The 19,380-nt window shown below is 39.8% G+C and overlaps 1 protein-coding gene across 11 annotated transcripts in view; it reads right to left on the minus strand.

The window, feature by feature from the left end:
* Nucleotides 1–19,380, minus strand: part of MARCHF1 (membrane associated ring-CH-type finger 1) — a 284,313-nt gene that overhangs the window by 24,773 nt on the left and 240,160 nt on the right. For 8 of the 11 annotated variants that reach the window (XM_048942369.1, XM_048942363.1, XM_048942367.1 and 5 more), the window contains 3 exons: nucleotides 18,312–18,362; nucleotides 8,597–8,676; nucleotides 7,594–8,331 (listed from right to left, as the gene is read on the minus strand). In XM_048942369.1, the coding sequence (XP_048798326.1) occupies nucleotides 7,594–8,331; nucleotides 8,597–8,676; nucleotides 18,312–18,362 (869 nt within the window). Of the gene's footprint in view, nucleotides 1–7,593; nucleotides 8,332–8,596; nucleotides 8,821–18,311; nucleotides 18,363–19,380 lie in introns of those variants that run through there. The other 3 variants (XM_048942366.1, XM_048942373.1, XM_048942374.1) reach the window with 3 other exon arrangements.

The raw sequence follows: 19,380 nt of genomic DNA on the forward strand, positions 1-19,380 counted from the left end.
GCCACCAAACATACACATTCAGATCAGGTTGCCCAGGACCCCGTCCAACCTGGCCTTAGGCTCCAAAAATCATGGGTACATATGACAACACAGCATATGTGAGCTATCAGACAACCAGCTGAGTCAGACATACGTACTTGTGTTTAGTTTTTGTTTAAGAAAGCTATGAAATTTTAGTAGATAATACTCTCCTAGTGTCTCCTCACTTGCTTTTGCTTGAGTTTTTATGTGACAGTGATTCTCTAGCTCTGGTTTGCTTCCACAACCTCAGCACAGGTGTAGAAAGTGGAGGAATTTATGCCAACACTCCACATACCTGCTAAAAATGCTTTAAAATAACAGGTTCAGTTATAATGCCTTAAGTTAGCAGAGAGAAAGCCAGAAGATTTAAGAAGAAAAATAAATCAAAATTGGTCCACTGAAAACAAAATTTGTTCCTGTGAAGGATTTTGCATAATTCATATAAAAGCTATTGGAGATTTTTTTGCATGTTCACTACACAGAACCCAATTCCTAAACAAAAACATAGAACAGTTCAAGTTAGCAATTTTTTAGAGGGAGATGAAAATGAGAAATTGAAGTTTAACTGAGAAGAAACAATATAAAATATGTTTTCTCAGCATCCCTTTTCTGTTCAGATTAATCCAATCAAATAATCATCCAAATGATGCTGAAAACTTCACTGACAATACAGTGCTTGATTGTGTGTGACATACTAAACTTTGTACCTTAATGACTACGCCAAAGGAGTTGCTGGTAATTTAAGGCCTATCACCTCACTGAAGGACATTTTGATAGTGCATATATAAACATTTGTTTTATTCAAATCGTAAGGTGCTGCTAAACTAGGAAATCAGAAGTCAGGCATCTTGAGAATTTGGTACTATCTTTCAATCCATGTCAGTGAACTATTTTCCCTTCTTTCCCCTGGTCCTGTTTTCTCCCAAAAGTTGAGAGGCAGAAAGAAGAGTATGAAAGGAGATGGCAGCCCTGTGCAGACATTCACATGCTAATTGGATTTAGGCTCATGTACAGAAAAATAAAGCAAGAAACATCTCCGATGATTGACCTTCACATCTCATCAAAGTAAGTTGTGGGGTTTTTTTTTCATTCAAACACCTCTCATACAATCTCAGTTTCAAAGGTCAGCTAAAATAAGTATTAAGCAAAGAGCTCAGATGGAAAACGTTCAGTTCTTCCTGACAGTGGTTCAGTTTGGCAAAATCACAGCAACCAAAATTAGGATCTAGAAATACCAGGTAACCTTACATGGTTGCTCATTACCTGAGATGCTTATTACAAGAGACATAAATAGATTTAAACACGTTTGGAGCTTTTTCATCACATGCAAGGTGACAGTGTTATTTAAGAGCACAGCTGCTAATCTCTACTCTCATTGGAAAAACAGCAGTTATCCTCACCTGTCTTTCACTAATCCACTTTACTCTTCAGTAATTAAGAAAATAGGCCAATTTCTGTGCTGCTGTAGCCAAGTAGAAAACGCATGTATTTTTCATCTTATGTGCAGTATGACAATTATTTGGCAAGCACTCCCCTAGAACATTATCTACACAGCTGATTCTGTAGACTGTTGTCAAAGAGGGCTGGTTAAGGATAAGAATCTATCAGCATGTCCCTGCTAGAGCTTCAAGCTATGTAAGAATGTCATAATTAGCAGCTGGAAAAGAGTTGGCAGCAATTTTGCATCCCCAGAACTCCTTCAGTGGATTCTGTATTAGGGAATTAAGAAGCCATCCAAGCGGCTAATAAAATGATCACGGATTTTTGGCCACTGCATGTAGACAAAGGGTTTTGCTACAGCAAAGAAGCACAGAGAGCTTTACTAAACTTTCTCCAAAATGTGTCTATTCTAAAAAATGTTATTTTTGGTGAGGAAAGACTGAAAAATCAGTCAAAATGTTTCCCATCGCAGGCAAGCATGGCTGGGCTGGTAACGATTATGCACTGACAGACTGCTACCTGGTTTGGTGAGTACATCTCATAGCAATACCTAACTGTCACTGAAGACAGCTGAGGCAGGGGGAAGCAACACAGCTGTAAAATGTTGGGCCAAGTGGATCCCTGGCTTTGATCAGAGCCGTGCAGATGATTCACCAGCATGAATTACCACGTGCTCCTAGGCTATCTTCTTTGGACCAAAAGGAACAAACTCCACAGGTTTGCAAAAGGCTCCCCAGAATTGCTTATTACTACCTGATAAATTTTAAAAGCCCAATCTGTTCTCCTGTCCAAGAAAAAGAATGTTCTCCCCTTTCCCCAGCTTATAGTGTGCTTGTAGATAGTTTGAACCTAACGCTGACAAGGCAATACTTTATGAACAACTCACAGAAAATGAGTAAATTATTCCTTATTAAAGAAACTGGAAAAATATCAAACTCTAGTTTATCACTAAACTTTATGTTTTAAACTTTATATAAACTATATATTTTAAAATATCAAACTTGAGTTTATCACTAAAAAAAAATCACTAAATATGTTCACCTATCAACTGCTAACTACAGCATGCCATGTTTTGCTTGCTTTTATTTTGCAGGCTGGGTTTTTGTGTTTTATTTTTTGTTGTTGTTTTTTGGTTTTTTGGTTTGTTTTTTTTTTAGTTCCCAATTTCATTTCCATTTTTTTCCCACTGTTAAATCTTACAGTGATCGAAATGTAAACCGGTTTTCTTCTCCATTTAAACACAGTCTGAATGAAGCGCATTAATTCTGCATACCAAATGTAATCAATTTGTATACCTCTTCCCTGTCACTCCTGCCCTTCCATTATATTATACAGGCAGCTGCCTTTATGTGACTAGAGAAAAACACATTTTCAAAATGTTGCACCACACCAGTGTAATTTCATATCAGTGTAGGCAAAGCTTTCTCTTGATTTCTGTAAACGTGATCAAAATTTGCAAGAGGCCCAAGAGCAAATCACATTAGCAAAAGTACACTCCATCATTTATTTTGTCAGCGTTTCTTGTCCCTCCATTAATCTTCCATTATAGGTGATAAATAGGATATCTAACCATCTAAAGTTACAAGTAATCTCTCCCTCAGATGCACTGTCAATACAATTCAACATACATGTCAGACAAGATTTACTGCACTGATACAAGGCAAAGAAACTAAGGACTGCATCCTATGAGAGGATTTACATTTCTTTCTACTTACCTATTTGAAGTTAAATAACAAAATTACCTGTGGAACACTGCAATCTTTCAGTACTTACTAATAGGACCCTTCAAACCTCCTCTCACCCAAACTTTCTGGCAGGAAATTGTGTTGTTTCATTAACTGAATGTTGGATAAAGAAAATAACAGGTTTTGAGAGAAAGAAGCAGAAACAGGACTCACTTCTTCCTCTGTATGTGACCCTAACCACAACAAAAACATGCTTGCCTTCTTTCAGATAATCTTGCATTGTACTGAACCATAGAGAGCTTCCAAAGGATACTGCAAAACCAGATGGTAAGCAGGTGACAGATGGGGATCTGAACCATCAGGCAGAGAAGAAAACTAACCAGGATTTGATACGGCTTCAGAGGTTGATGAACTACCATCATCTAGATGAGGAGATTCCTATCAAAATGTCACTTGTAACAAGAAAGCTTTAAACAGGAAAGGAAACAGCAACAGCAATTCTTATGAGGAGCCAACAGGTGGGAAAATATTCAGAGATTTGGCTCATAATAGGGAATGTAGCAGCTTATGAACATAAGGAAGATGGCTTAAACAGCCCCTTCAGCCAAGCACTACGAGCTGGTAGTTCAGCATCCTCCAGTTGCTGGTGATTCTGGAGGACTCTGGATGGTATTTCATGTCTACACATTTGGCACCACAGTTTAAATTATTCTCTGGATCCAACTTCAGTTTCACTATAAATATTTCACATGAGTGTGCAATTTCAGTGGTAGTATTTGAGTCTACATATCTTTCTCTGTTTATCTTCTTTCCTCAAGGCCAATCTCTGAAGACCTGTTCCTTCCCAAAAGGCTTCTTGTCTGTTGAGTTTGAGAGCACCGTACCATACAAGGAATGGAGGATTTAAGGGTTTTTAATGCAGTATACTACTTTTTCAGGTTCTGCTAAATAATATTATGAAAAAAAAGTGTTAAAAGACTTGATTTCACAGAGATAAACTGCTCAGTCATACGGCCTCCTGTATAGAGCAGCGCGTACCATTTCTTCCTATCTGGGATTGTGTTAACACACAGAAATATCCACTATTGTTTAATTCATGTCCTGGAACTTAAAGATGGTTTTCAAAAGTGATACCTCAAGTAGATTCTGCAGATTTCATTATCCAACTTCATAAACCCACTTTCTACTTCTGGCAATTGTTAACAGTCTTCTTGTATGCTCTGCTGTGCTATTTACTCCTCTAATGAGGGCATTCCTCTACCTGACTCATACAGAGTCATTATGGAGTTCAAAGTGATCAGCATTATACTTCCAGTATGCTTTTTTTTTTTTAAAGTGAGGAATCCCATCTTATCTAAATGTGTGTGGTTTCTTACAGCTAATTATAGTTTAGTGTTATTGCTGACATGACTGCATCAGTGCTACAGAAAGATCTTACACTGAAAACATAAGTCAAACAAAGTAACTTTCAATTCTTCCAACATAAATAAGAAACATACCACATAATTAACTCAGAGTTGATACATAAAGCACTTACAATACACTAACTGTTAGTGTGTTATCAACTAATCCTTTTTCTTTGCTTAGTAGGTCCTATCTGAAAAGCCACAGGACTAAATCCTCACAATCCATTCTTTATCAAGTCCCACACACAGCTTCTTCCTTCAGGGAAATAACCCTCCTGCAAACCAGAGAAAGATACTTCTGAGCCTGCTCCTTAAGCCACACGGCAAACTGCATACACAAGGAGGATCTCAGAAACAGGGCAGATCAGGAAAGGCAGAAGGCAGTAGAAAACCCACTCTGTGAATCTCGTAAATAAACAGATAGGTGCTACAGCAACTCAGAATTGACAGAACTTATGTAGTTGTCTGTAATCACAGGGGCGGAAGCCTTCCTTCTAAGGGACTCAAGAAGAAAGAAATAAGTTCAGGGAAGAGGTTGTAAAGAATTATTGTCATTAATGTCATTGTTTCATCATTTTGGAAACAGAGAGAGGGCAATACAGAAGGGGAAATGGCTCTCTTGAGGTGACCAAGAGGCTTGAGTCAGTCCAGCTAAATATTGCACCACGGCACCACACTTCTGTCTTCCTGTCACATTCCCACAAATGCAGCTAAATGCAAATAGAGGAAACTGCTTATACTCTTTCCTGCATGTATAAATGTATTCCCACTGCCAGTAATGGATGAGGAAGTAAAGCAAAACATTTGAAGAAAAAACAACTGGCACCAGGATAGGCTTAAGAATCCTCTATCTTCACGCACTCACCCCATCTAGGTGAGATACATTCCTCTCAGCCACTTTTGTCACATCAGTTACAAGACAGGAATATCTTTGATGAAAACCTTCAGAAACACTTCAAGAAAAGAAGATTTCCACATCACAACCAGCTACGTTAATTCCAGTCTTGGAATAATTGTAACAAAAAAGCCTTTTGTATTTCTCATGTAGAAAAAAATAATTACTGTACCTACGCACATCTCTATTGAAATGATTTTTTTTCTTTGTTTCAGAAGCAGAGAGATTGTGAATCTGAAGAAAAGAAATGCCACAGCTCAGTTAACCAAGTGCATGGACCTGACCTGAAAAACAGAAACCACAGCAGTAAAAGCATACCTTTTTCTTCCTATTAACATAACTTAGCAGCTATGAAAAATAAACACGCTGCTGATTCTGTAGTGTTCTTCCTCAGTGAGTATTCATCACTACAATACGCCAGGCAGTGACAGCAAATAATAAATCATTACCCCTGACAATGAAGAAAAGAGCAATTATGACTCCTGACAAATTTTGCACCGCAGGTCAAGTTATCCCCTGTGTTGGGTTTAGCTCCGGTTGTCCAGAGAGCACCTCGACTGACGGCGAGCACAGGAACATGCCTCCATCAAAAGTTCTCAGTCTGCCTCTACCAGCCAAGAGCCTAGCTGGAAAGTTTGCAAGCACACCTCAAAATTTCATCCCTATTGCAAAAAAGGGCCTGAATAATTATAATGAAATTGAATGAGTTGAGAAGACAGATACAAACTCTCAAGTTCACTTTCCATCTGAAAATGTGCAGTTACCTCTGCACATTTCTGCATCACTCCAGGCAGACTTATTTCAAGTGCTTCAAAAATCTATAACACAGTTACAGAAATACAAAGACACAGCAGTGGTGGTAGGGTGAAGAGGTGCCAAGGTTCCAAGCGTGGTACAATTGTGCAAGCTCATGTACAGACACAGGTGGACTTCACTCAGAACACTCTTAAATTACCGTAGGAGACAACAGTCAGACAGCTGAAAGGCCCATTCTTGCTAAGTGTAACAGGGAGCATAGAACTAGCTGTGTGAGTAAGGGCTTCTATCTCTTGCTATGAAAAAGCACAATGCCTGCCTGTTGTCTAGCTTTCTTTTCAACACTTGGATCTTTGAAATGTGTTACCAGGTTGAAGTACACCCTGAAACTGCATGCCTGCTATATGAACATTCTCATTCTGACTGCTCACATTTTCACACAAATTTCTTCACAGCAAAGAAAATAAGACGTTTCTGGTCATCACATCAACAAACTAAGCCTCATCCTGATTTACACTCTGTAGAGGAGAGCCAACGCAAGCATGCAAGTTTTAAAAGAGAACACAATCTTGTTTCATTTCTGTCGAACTTAGGGTACAGCACATTTTCATTTACCATCTGATTGCTTAACTCACATCCACCCAGTTTTGTAACCCAAATTCAGATATTAGCTCAGAACTGGGCAGCTTACTGTTTCACCGTAAGGATATGAAACTGTCCAAAACCAATTCTTCTCTGAGAAGAACTATTGGTGTTGCTTTTTCTTTCTCAAAGCTTGTTCTAACACCTACTCTGCCCAAACATCCTTTGTGCCATTCCAGTCTTTGTGGTGGCTACTGAACTGAGAGCCTCTACTTGTTCACAGTGCAGAGGTGTTGAGCAGTGCAGCATACTGCACGTCTTAGGCCTGACTATTTTGCAGGCACCATCCATCAGATTGTTGTGGTAATGGCACTGAGTCAAGACCAGATATTTGTTCCGCATAGGTCAATGAAAAATGACACGGAGCAAAGTCGGATTCAAACCAATCATCTCACGGTGAAAAACTCTATATCCCATTGCACTGAGCTACCTGGCACCTTCCTCATTCTCTGGCTGGAGATGTGAAACAGCAATACTCCATCAGAGCACACAGTGTGTCCATCCTCCCGAGGAGAAACCTAGCACGTGAAAACATTTGATTCCCTTGCAGAATTATTGCTTTTCTAATAAGGGAAGTACACCTTCAGACTGATACCTGCTAACTTCTCTGTAGCAGAGGTTTTGTTTTACTTCTTACAGCCTGTCTAGCAGTTTATGACAGAGAAACCATGACAGAAGGCAATCAACAGGTCCACGGTGGTAAGAAATCCCTTCTACAAACATAAAATCTTTCTTATCAAGGACTAACCTGCATACTTCTAAATCATCAGACCAGTCATCATACAACACTGGAGGCTTCTGACCAGTGTCAGTCACTGCGGGCCCTGCCCCAAAAGGTGCTCCACTGTCTGGGGCAGCCAGAGCATCACTGCCAGAGCCTGCCTCCGCAAAGCAGTCCTTGATGTCTTTACTGCGCCCGAGGCACGAAGATGCAGGTTGCCCATCTCTGCAATAGCTTTTCCCTTTGCTTTTTCCACATTTTCGTGAGGAAATCCTTGCTTCCTGAGACGATGCTGAAGACTGTGATTCCTTAAGCCTTGGAATCCTTCTTCTGCGATGATTTAAAGTAGGATTCTCGGGGTCAGATATGTCCTGCTTCTTTTTCCCCGCTGTCTCCAGAGTGACAAGTTCAACAGCATTTGAAGACCCATCCTGGTTACTGCATGATCCCTTATTCCTTCTCCCTCTCCTGGACATTCTGGCTTTTTCCCTTGCTCTCCTCCTAGCCTGAGCCCACTGACTTTCATCTGAGGACGATGATGAATCAGATGCATTCCAGCTGGATTTTGCAGCCTCGGGATGTAATTTGCAGTCTTTCCCCTTTCCTTGCTTTTCTGCATGCTCACCATTGTCTCCAGTCTCTCTTTTCCGCCTAAACCTTCGTTTCACTTGTTTCTTACCAGACTCCCTATTAGAAGGGGTCAGCACCATGACTGGGGTTGCATGTTCAAGTTCATCTTCTGACAGATCATGCAAAGTAGTAGATCTAGACAAAGCGGTAAGCAAAGGAAAGGGATGGAAATGGTATGGATGGGTGGAAAGAGAAAAAAAAAGGATGAAAAGGAGAACGTGAATTGTGGTATGAAACTGAAAAGCCAAAACAGAAACAAAACAGATCACAAGAAAAAAACTGAAGTCTATGAAATTATGGACAGTGTTACGCAGAAGCAAGAACTACATACACTACATATTACTTAATAAAGGCAATAACAAATATCAGTCTGATCTGATACATTTTTCTCAGCACATACCTACAAATGTCCTGAGTGGAAGGGCAGACAGACAATCGTGACTGACTCCTGGGAGCTGTTCCTGTTGTAGGGCTGCTTGCCTGTTGAAATAAGTTAGACAGTTTGGAATCTTTGTCCATGAAATACATTGCAGATATTTTACTGCTTTGCCACATGATGACAAAATTAAAGTAACTGCTGCTGCTGCTGCTGTTCATAGCGTACTGCTGAACAAATGCAAGTTCAAAAATACAGGAAGCCTGACCAAAAGCAAAACCTGTTTGTGGAACTAAATATGACTGAAGTGTTTCAGCTGTCATTTGCTCATGACTACTTCTTGCCACTGTTTGAGGAAGCAGCTTTCAACATCTGAGATTTCAATTTGGTTGCTACCTACCGTAAATGTCTGATGGGAAGGGATGTTGTTTTTATTTCACGCAGTCAACTCATGGAATCACAACGATTCCTTTCGAAACAAAATAAAGGGCATTTACATAATGCTGAGTGATGAAGAGCACAAAGTAAATCTATGCTGAGCAGACTGATGAAACATCAAGGAAATTAAAGTATGTTCTAAAAGGTTTTTAAGGCAATTCCATCTTCAAGAAGAGCAGAAAAATATCAAACTGATGAGCCTGGAAAGACCAATGTGAGGGTTGCAGCTCTACACAACTGATCACAATTGCAAACAGCGGGGGAGAGAGAGAGAGCAGGTTTAGTATGTAACATTTTGCTCATAAGACTGTTGCTACAAATTGCAAACTCCGTGGCTCAATACTTCTGCTGCAAACTTATTTTGAGGGTGTTAACAGAAAACCCTTTCAATCTGTCTCACATTCTTTCAGCAGCACGGCTATATGGAATCCAAGTTCTAATCCACAGCTTTGTGATTCTTCACTCACCTAGTACAGTATTGTGAGGAAATGTATAGCATTCTTAAGGCTGTACCATTCCTGTAATTCATAAGGACGTTACCCTTCTGTATGGAACTCTGTGCCCCTGTGAGTGCCACCACCAAATGGAGACAAAATAATGCTCTTATCAGGATAGCATCAGAGACTAGACAGCAGTGCTTTTGCATTCAAATAATCTAGCTTTAAGAATTCAGGCACTCCTATTTACCTCGTCATGTGCTATCACAAGACCAAAGGAGCTATGAAAATGAAACTAACATGAGAAATCAAATCGGTAGAGCATTCAGGCACAATATTCAAAAGGGATTTCAATGCTTTGGACCGCCAGGCAATGGAGGAACACCAGAACGTCCGCAGAACGAGTATCAATGAGGGAAAACAAAAAAGTTCATACATCAAATCTCCTTTTCTACAAAAGCAAAGTATCATTACATGTTCCCTGAAGGGATATGATTACATACACTATGAACAAGTGGTATAGCTGGGTATGCAATCTTTTTCCCCTTTAGTCTCTGTGACCTGTTAGACTCTGTTTTAAGTGACTGGGCAGACCTTAAGCTGTTTGCACAGCTACTTAAAGAGGAAAGCTGACACAGACACCAGAGCTCCCTCGTTGGACTACATGCTGATACAGTTTGAAAAAATGCCCCTCCAGATAAACAGCAGCTGAAAGACAGCTGAAGAAATCCAGCCCCTGTCGAGGGTACAGTACTGAATTCATCCCTACTTCCCCTTTTTTGGGTTGTTACTTTATTTTTTTTTCTTTGCAGCTGCAGGACTTTATCAGCGCTTCTCCCTGGATCTGTGTTACATACAGCTCAAGTTTGATCTTCAGTAGTGGTCAGGTTATGCCCACACCACCAAGGCAAGCTTTACCCTTTGAATGGACACAGAGAACATCAAAACAGCACAATAACTGTACTGTACTTCTGCACAAGGTCAAGACCGTTCCAGCAGCTATAAAGGCAGGAAGCAATTCTTGGAGACAGGTGGAAATCTAATTATTTCATGAATTGATTGCTTAAATCTTAGGTTTCGCTCTCGGCTGCACAGAGGTCTGGCCAGTTTGAGCCCTGCTCAGTCACATTTACTTTCTAGTTCCCCTGCACTGGCATCATTACGTTTTGTTCAGCTGCACGTAACTCAGAGCACGGTTTCTTTTCTTCTAAAACAATTTTCAACACATTCCTGAAAAACGAATGCTTTTTGCTTGTTTAATCCCTCCTGGAGCAAACCTGACATCTGAGCAGGCAGAAGGGTTATGTGCAGATTGAATACTCAAAAAACAAAGCAAGAGAACTCCAACGTGCCAAGTTATGTGTGAGATAACTCAGGTTCTCAGACTGAACGCACTGTTCAACAGGCTTCTACAACTTCTAAACACAAGTGTTGGTTTTATCTACTTTACAATAGCTTCTAATGGTCAGGTGAGCTATGCAGTGATATCCAAAACTGAAAATGCTAGTGTTTCTCATACTCATTTTCTGATGTATACTTAGGATAACAGCAGACCCTTTGTGCCTCGCAGGCACTGGGGGGGTCTTGATTCTGTGATTTCTCTCTCTAAACTCAACAGAAGTGGAAGGACCTGTTAAAGTCAAGTTTGCCACATGAACGTAATCACACTTAAGGACTTGTTTTGAATAACACGTGAATTTCAGCTCGGCTGGAAGACCATTCCAGAACTTTACCCCAAATCTCTTTGCACTTCCACCCCACCCACAATCTGACAGCATGACCTGCGCTGACACAGCAAAGCACTGCACACATCATTAACTTGCTGCCACCTTGGACTGCCTGATACACCGTGCTTCCACAGAAAGCAGCACTGAACAAGTTCATCACCCCCACTCAAAATATACACTTTCTGTTTTGCAATCATCTTTAGTGCTGGTCTCAGTAACAAAATGCAAAATTCCATATGTGGCATCAAGTTTATTTTACAGGTCTATTGGTCAGACCACGATCATTTGTATATGTTCTGCTCATATGTATCCATCCTGCTAATGAGCTCTTATGGGAATGTATATAGAACAGATGATGGAGGCACTCTCAGGCACGCAGATCTTATTGTCAGTACTGCTGTCACACTGCTATATGGCTATTTAGCACAGTGAACATTTTCAGATACTGCATTCACTGCATAGAAGGATCAGACTGATGCAGTGGACTGCAATTCCACTTGGCAGGCTGAACAGTGAATTCCTTTAAAAATAGTATTCCTTGAGCTGACGTCTAGTTCAGACAGCAATACTGTGCAGCTCATCAGAATGGCAACACTAAACTAGCACTGTGCTAATTTTACCATAAGCAAATTATACCAGCAACATAATGAAGGGTGATAATTCCAAAGAAAGTTGTCTGACAATCCTATAAGCAAGGCATCTCATCTCTCTACAACATCAACACAAGAAAGATACCTGAGGGTAGCACCAACTCCAGCTGATTGTGTTTGGCAATTCAAAAATACTGTTAGCAGAGATTCCCAGTCACCACCTTCTGCTGTCTTGGCCAGTTGAGATGCATCAGGGATATGCAATCCAATTAATAAGCATGACATGGAGCTTATTCATAATTATTTTTGATATGTTCAACAGAAGTTGGTCATATGTTTTTTAAACACAGTACTGGTAAGATGTGGCATTTCCAAGGCAAGCAAGATAATCATTGTGTCACACAATGGGAATTGAATGTCACCCTCGTGTCTCCATGTTAAAGGACTGCAGCAAAGACAGAAAAGGGGGGGACAGAATGATGTGCAAATGACAAAAAAGGAAGAACTGAAAACCCACGTTGCCTTGTAATGATGTTCAGAATCTGATAGAAGTTCCCAGTTGATAACAGACAATGAGAGTCCTCCTCACTGACCAACTACTGCTTAGCACTGCATGTTGAACCTAGTCCAGAACAGGGATGGATTCTTCTAAAGAGCCAAGGGCTCTATTTGCAACTAACAGAAGAGCTCAGTAAAGGCACGTTTCACAAGTGCAAAGGGTTCATATCTGAACGGAGTTAGGCTTCAAAATAACAACCCGGCTGACATCAAATGGCCTCACAGATACCCCTCGAAAGGTTAACGAATCTTCTAATGCCTCTGTTCTGAATAAGGAAGGCCAGAGGCATTTCAAAAAGCTGCTCAGCCTACAGCTTGGGTAGAAAGTCACAGAAAATTGGCGCAGGCAGGGCAGGCAGGGAATATGACTAATGCTTTTATGCTCACACTAAGCGTGCTTTATGGCAGCAATGCATCACAGAATCCTCCAGATCCCACCTGCTAATACAGTTAAAAAGCTGAAGCTTTATCCTATTAAAATAATGGTACCCCAAGGAACAGATACCTTAGAAGATTAGAGCAGTTTGCACAGCAATAATGCTCAGCAGGAGATCCAGTCTGCATATTTACACTTGGAAACCCTACTTGGTGAACAGTGTAGCTTTTTATAGAACACACCAGTCTTCATAAACTTTTGTAAGTTTATGAACTTCTACGAGTTTGTAAGACAATAAGGTAATTTCTCAGGTCTAAAAAGATCAAAAACACAGTTGAAATAACTCAGGCTCAAATCCTAACCTACAGCCAGGTGTATCCTATAACATGTCTTCAGGGATTCCATTTCCATTTGGAATTGAAACTTACGCTCTTTTTTTTTCCCCTCTCTTTGCTAATTCAGGATGGAGCTCCTGCATTCAGACCTAGACATCTTTACTGTCCGACTGATGGCTTTCCAGCAACCATTAAAGGAACTGGTAACTCAATTTGTTACGTTTACTTTCACAGCAAGGTTTGGTTTTGTGTTCTTTTTGGCACACTTCTTCCCCAGGTGTTTTATTTCTCTCCTGTCTTCTTTCCCCTCCTTCCACCAGTCTTTGAAGGCAAGGAATAAACACTGCAGCTCCGCAATAGTTTTGATTCATATTTCTCTTCATTCTTTTTAGGCAGTATTGCTTTGTTAGCAAAAAATATTGTACAGCTCCTAGAAAAACTTACACTATTCACTGATTCACCAAATTATGCAACTGAAACCCCAGAGGGAGCTGCTCTTTTTGCAAAGGGTGCAGAGCCCTGAAGCCAGCAGCTTTTGACTGTGTGCAAGGAGCTCAGAACAAATGTTGCCCAAGGAAAGGTGAAGCAGAAAACGTGCACCTCCTCGCTACTGGACTGCAGAGTTTACTTCCAAAGCAGCCAATATCAGTATTCACTGTTTGTGCTTTTTTTCTTCCAAAGACAGTATGCATTTCTACATATCCCTCCACCTCCAGGACATAAAGCCTCAAAATATTGCAGTACACTAACTAAACAGCTTTCAATCATATGGCATTCCTGCAATTCTCCCATGTGTGCACATGTGAGGATATGATCATTATATTCAAACAGCCTGGTGTGCCTATGTAATATTTATTTATTCTGGCCCTACAGAAGAAAGAGATCTAAATGTCCCAGAGCAAAAGAGCTGCATAAAGAATATTTATATGACTAAGCCAAAAGATGGTGAAATCCTAACACACCATTTTAAAGAACAGAAGACACCATATTTTTTGAAATACAAAAAGCCTCAACTTTAAGCAAAAGAGTAATTTTCATAGAATCATAGAATGGCCTGGGTTGAAAAGGAGCACAGTGCTCATCCAGTTCTAACCCCCTGCTATGTGCAGGGTCACCAACCCCCAGACCAGGCTGCCCAGAGCCACATCCAGCCTGGCCTTGAATGCCTCCAGGGATGGGGCATCCACAGCCTCCTTGGGCAATTTTATATCAGTGCAGATGTAAAGTTTGCTTAATTGGATTGGTGGTATACGTTTAGGAAAACTCAGTATGAACTGTTGGTAAGAATCATGACTTAAGAAAACAGAATCTGTATGACATATCACACTGTTTTTCTGCATGCGTTCCTTTTCACTAGAGCACTAGTTTAAAACAGGGCCAACCATATCCCAGAACAAACTGAACATGTATTATCTTCTGCTGGTTGGGCCCTGAAACTGAGACACACTTGATGTAATTTTATTTAGAAGTTCATATGTCAGACAGCCGTAAGTAATTCTGCAGTCGTTCCTTTCGTTAAGCTTACTGCAACTAGAGAGTGAATTCCATGGACAAGACACAAAGCATTCTGGTGTCAAAGGAATCACACATTTGCATATAATAGAAAAAAAAATCAGCAATGATTTTAAGCTGTTGCAGCTCATTCTCATTTTTGCCTTTTCTGCTCTATGTTTTGATGAACAAAATACTTTTCACTTACTTGCTTGCTCTTTATTGTTATTTTCAACAGTAGTAGAATCATAATGAGAGCTAAGAGCTAAGCGAGTCTCCACCTTTGAAAATAATGATTTTGTTTATGAGCAAGAAGAATCATTTAGATGACTAAGATAACATTTACACTCAAATTTTAATGCCAGTTTTGTATACATTGTATTATTCATTGTAACAGTGCTTTTAAAGGCTGACATTTTGCACTTTACAAGTGCAAGGACTTGTTTGCTCTCAGCTTATTTTCTTTTTTAAAAGCTCTGTGCTTTCGGTTCTGTTAAGACTGAACATTACATCAACCTTGTATCAACTTACTGGGTTATTTTAAAATAAAGTTCATTAGAGTAAACTAGGAGTTACGCTTTGAAAGGGCTGAAGAAAAGGAATCCATGGCAATCTGAAGAGAATCGCCATCTGTGAGTGGTGTCAGAGTGGCAAAGAATAGGAAGAATGGTGTAAGCTGATCTGATTCTAGCTGTACATTATCCTGTATTAAAATGCAAGGGGCCACACAATTACTCTTCAGGATTCAATCATGCCACAGTTATCCTGGAATAATCCTCTCCCAAAATCTGAGCAGCTCAAAACAGAAAACTGGCTGCAGTACATACTTCATCTCAAACTTGGTATCATTGAGAGGAGCTGGACCTGACATAAGAAATCACTGCACACAGTGGAGACAAACATACAGTGGAACCAATCCTTACCATCTTTACTTTCTCTGTTGGTTTTCATATATTAAATCAGACTAATGAATGTCATGACAATGACTATTCCAGAACAGTCGTCTCACTGATGTAAATTAACTGCATTTTATTACATAGCTGCTTCAGAGACTGGTAAACAAGAAGTGTACTGACACCTGCTTTTGAGAAGCACTTGAGCTTAAACAAAGATTTGCTCCAAGTCTGAGTTTCACTGAAAAATAAGCCCAAAGCTACCAACAGAGAATTTGAAATATGAAATTCTCCTCTAAGGAGCTCTTGATTTGTACTTAACATGCAGAAAGATAATTACAACGTGCTAGAAACGTTTTTTCCATGATTTTAACACAACCAGGCAGCCTCACCAACACATACGAGCATAACTTCTATGGGCTGCAGTTCAAACACAACAATTTTTCCACTAGCTACTCCCAAACAGAAAAATGAACCCACAGATCCTCATCAGACTAGATTTCCTCTTAAGTCACTTGCACATAAACAATTTACTGAGAAAAGCTACAATACGCAGAACCAACCAATGGCCAATAGCTAATGAACAAATGTGGGGTTTGTTTGTTTTTATTCATTTACTTAAGAGTTTAAACACACCTAGAGAAAATAATTCTAATTCTGAAATCCAGAGCGGTTCTTAAGAGTAACTTTGGGAGATTGGTGGGAGAGAAAGTAAAAAAAAAATAAATTAAAACAGGAAAGATGGTTCATAACACACATCCAGTACTTGTGTTTCTTTTATAATAGGTAAGCTTTCAAAGCCACAATCAATAATTCGGGCTCCATCTCATCACTGAAAGGTAGTACGAAATAGAGATCAGTTCCAAATACAATCCATCAATCCCAGTGCTGGCCAGGAAGAATGCCAGATGACCTGTTTATTGATATATTGAGTCTATAGAAGAAGTGTAGGTTATTACCAGAAGTGCAGAACAAGCTGCACTTTCCTATACACTTTCCTAACCATCTCTGCTTGGAAAGCTAACTGAAGTATTTGCTTTTGGAATCCCAGGGCAGTTTCAATGAGGTGCAGGCTGAAGATAATGAGTGAATATCCCAGATGGATGTTCACTGAGGAGAGCCATAGCTGCCTGTCAGTCAGAAGCACGACAACAGAGGCAGAGTATAGAGAGTACAAAATCATGTGAGATTACTTTTAAAAACCTGCAATCGACTCAGTGGTTACCACATAAGTGGCCACAGTAATGTGCTGGAGAAGAACACAGAGATGGATGAGCAAATCCATCTGGAGAAATGCTCTCCCTCCCACTGAATAAAACGGTGCTGGTAAGGCACCTTTCCAGTAGTTGAAGGGAGCATATGAACAGGAGGAGGAATGGCTGTTTAAGAAGGTGGACAGTGACAGGACAAGGGGGAATGGTCTTACACTGGGACAGGGGAGGTTTAGGTTGGATATTAGGAGGAAGTTTTTCACTCAGAGGGTGGTGAGGCACTGGAACAGGTTGCCCAAGGAGGCTGTGGATGCCCCATCCCTGCAGGCATTCAAGGCCAGGCTGGATGTGGCTCTGGGCAGCCTGGGCTGCTGGTTGGTGACCTGCACACAGCAGGGGGTTGGAACTGGATGAGCACTGTGGTACTTTGCAACCCAGGCCGTTCTGTGATTCTATGATTCAATGAATAACCTGAAAGGGCAAATGTTTCCAGGATAAATACACGCATATTCTCTTATCATACAAAAAAGGCATTTTGAATCAAGCAATAAACAACAAACTAGATTTCCAGTCAAGCTTCACTAGTAGGTAGCTTCGCATACAAGAGAAGCAGACTGAGTTAACTGCATGCATGAAAATCCAGCTCATTAAAATGCCACTTAAAAAACTGCAAACACTTCCAAATAAGCATCTATACTGATTTCTGTAGGAAATAGTTCAAAATAAATGACACCGTTGTGTCTCATATTAGCGAATATATATACATGATTTGCTATGGTGTAACACGGGCTGCTGAAATTTACAGAAGTTGAAAAAAATGGTATCAAACCCACATCATTTTACACCAACTACAACTACAGACATGCATTTAAAACTCTCACTGAAAATAACACCTAGAATTGACTGAGATCAAGTTTGAAAGTATACATACTTCTTCTAAAAAGGCAAGCCAGGAGGAGATTCAGCCACATCCTACAACAGACTAGATATAATCACATTTATCCTTCCTTTTTCTTTTTCTTTTTAAATTCTTCTTCTCAATGTAAATGAGCAGAATCTAACATACACTTAGTTTCCTTAAGTACCAAATCTTTCCTTTTTAAGGTTCTGTGAAGTAAACATTTTCCTGTGCACCATGCTGACAATGTTGTAGGGAGGGCAAAATATTGCACTGGAGGCAAAATATTTCATCTTCAGATGCAAACATAAAACATGGCAGATAAAGAGACTGGGATTCCAAAACAGTGAGTTTTGAGCTTTTACCTCCCCTAAATCTTGGCTTTTTGGAATAGATTTAAGCCATATTTAACCAAAGGGGTTCACACATAACAACTATTATTATTTGAGTGGATGGAGCAGCGGGAGAAACATCAACAGGTAATTCTACCTTAAGACAAGCGTTAATGTAAGATTGAGCAACTGTAGAAAGAAGGCAGAAAGTGTGCACTTGTTATTTACTTATTATTCCTATGTATTACAGTAAGGACTAATTGTATATTCATACTTTAAGATGGATTTTACTTGGTAATCATACTAATATGCAGCAAAAAAAAACCCCAAAAAATTCATGTCTATAAAGAATAAATGAAAATACACATATATAGTTGGATAGAGTACTATCTTGTACTTAATCCACTTTTCACATGCTTTGATTATCTCCTAAAGGCAATAGATTTCACATACCTTTGAAATATTACTTGATCGACTCGTGGAACGCCCTGGGGATTTGTCATTCTGGAAAACATAATTAGGAGATGAAAAAAAATTATCTCCTGCAAATTCTACCTAAGAAGAAATACTCTGTTTGCGATTGCAAATATACAGTTTCTCTACTTTTCAGTTTGGTCACTGACTGTACACAGTGGAAGACAGTTCAACACCCAAACCATTACAGCACTCAGATGACTTACATCAAGACAGTGGAAAGATGCTCTGCAAGAAATGCATGTTAGCAACTAACTACTGTTGTCCTCTTTTGTTGGTGGAGGTGATTTTTTTACACAGCATTTTGATTAATGCATCATCGAGGCCTCTCATGAAAACTGCTGCTCTTGTATGAACAGAAACACAGTGTGACAAATAATGAAATCCACCTGCTTACACTGGACACAGACCTACTCAAACAGTTCAACTTACCATTCAGGAAGATCAAACAGCAGTATATGACTTTCTGGCCAGACACATTCAAAGAACAATAAAGTATAGCTACTGGTACACGTGGTTCAATTTAACATTCACTCCTCTATCCTCTCACCTCCACAGAAAACACCTTGCAAGAGTCTGAAATCCACTAATGATGGATACATTCAACAGCTACATTTCTACAGCACGACCTTTTTGTCTGCTGGCTTGTTTTTCCTCTGGTAATTCAAATGAAGAAGTGGAGCAATGGTACAATTACATGATCGATATTTATGCTTCTCCAGCAATCAGTTCAGCATTTCAGCTGAATATATTGCTACTTCAGGTAAAAAATATTTTGGAAAGAATGTTCATTCCCATGGTAAGTTCATGTTATCTTATGGTAATTATAGAACTACTTTTCTCAGCACTGAAAATATAGGTTCAAGCACTGAAGAGAAATATTTATACAATCAAAATGTATTGTTACCTAGCAAGACTTGAATCAGGTATCACTCATCCAAGACTGTTAGATTACGTACTGGGAGAGGGGCACACAAACCAAAGCAGAGTGTTCACCTTTGCAGTTTAAGCTGCAATGCATGCATCCCTGTAGCAGGCAGACAAATAA

Source organism: Lagopus muta, chromosome 4 (assembly GCF_023343835.1).
Source record: "Lagopus muta isolate bLagMut1 chromosome 4, bLagMut1 primary, whole genome shotgun sequence".
In the NCBI taxonomy this organism is placed as follows: Eukaryota; Metazoa; Chordata; class Aves; order Galliformes; family Phasianidae; genus Lagopus; species Lagopus muta.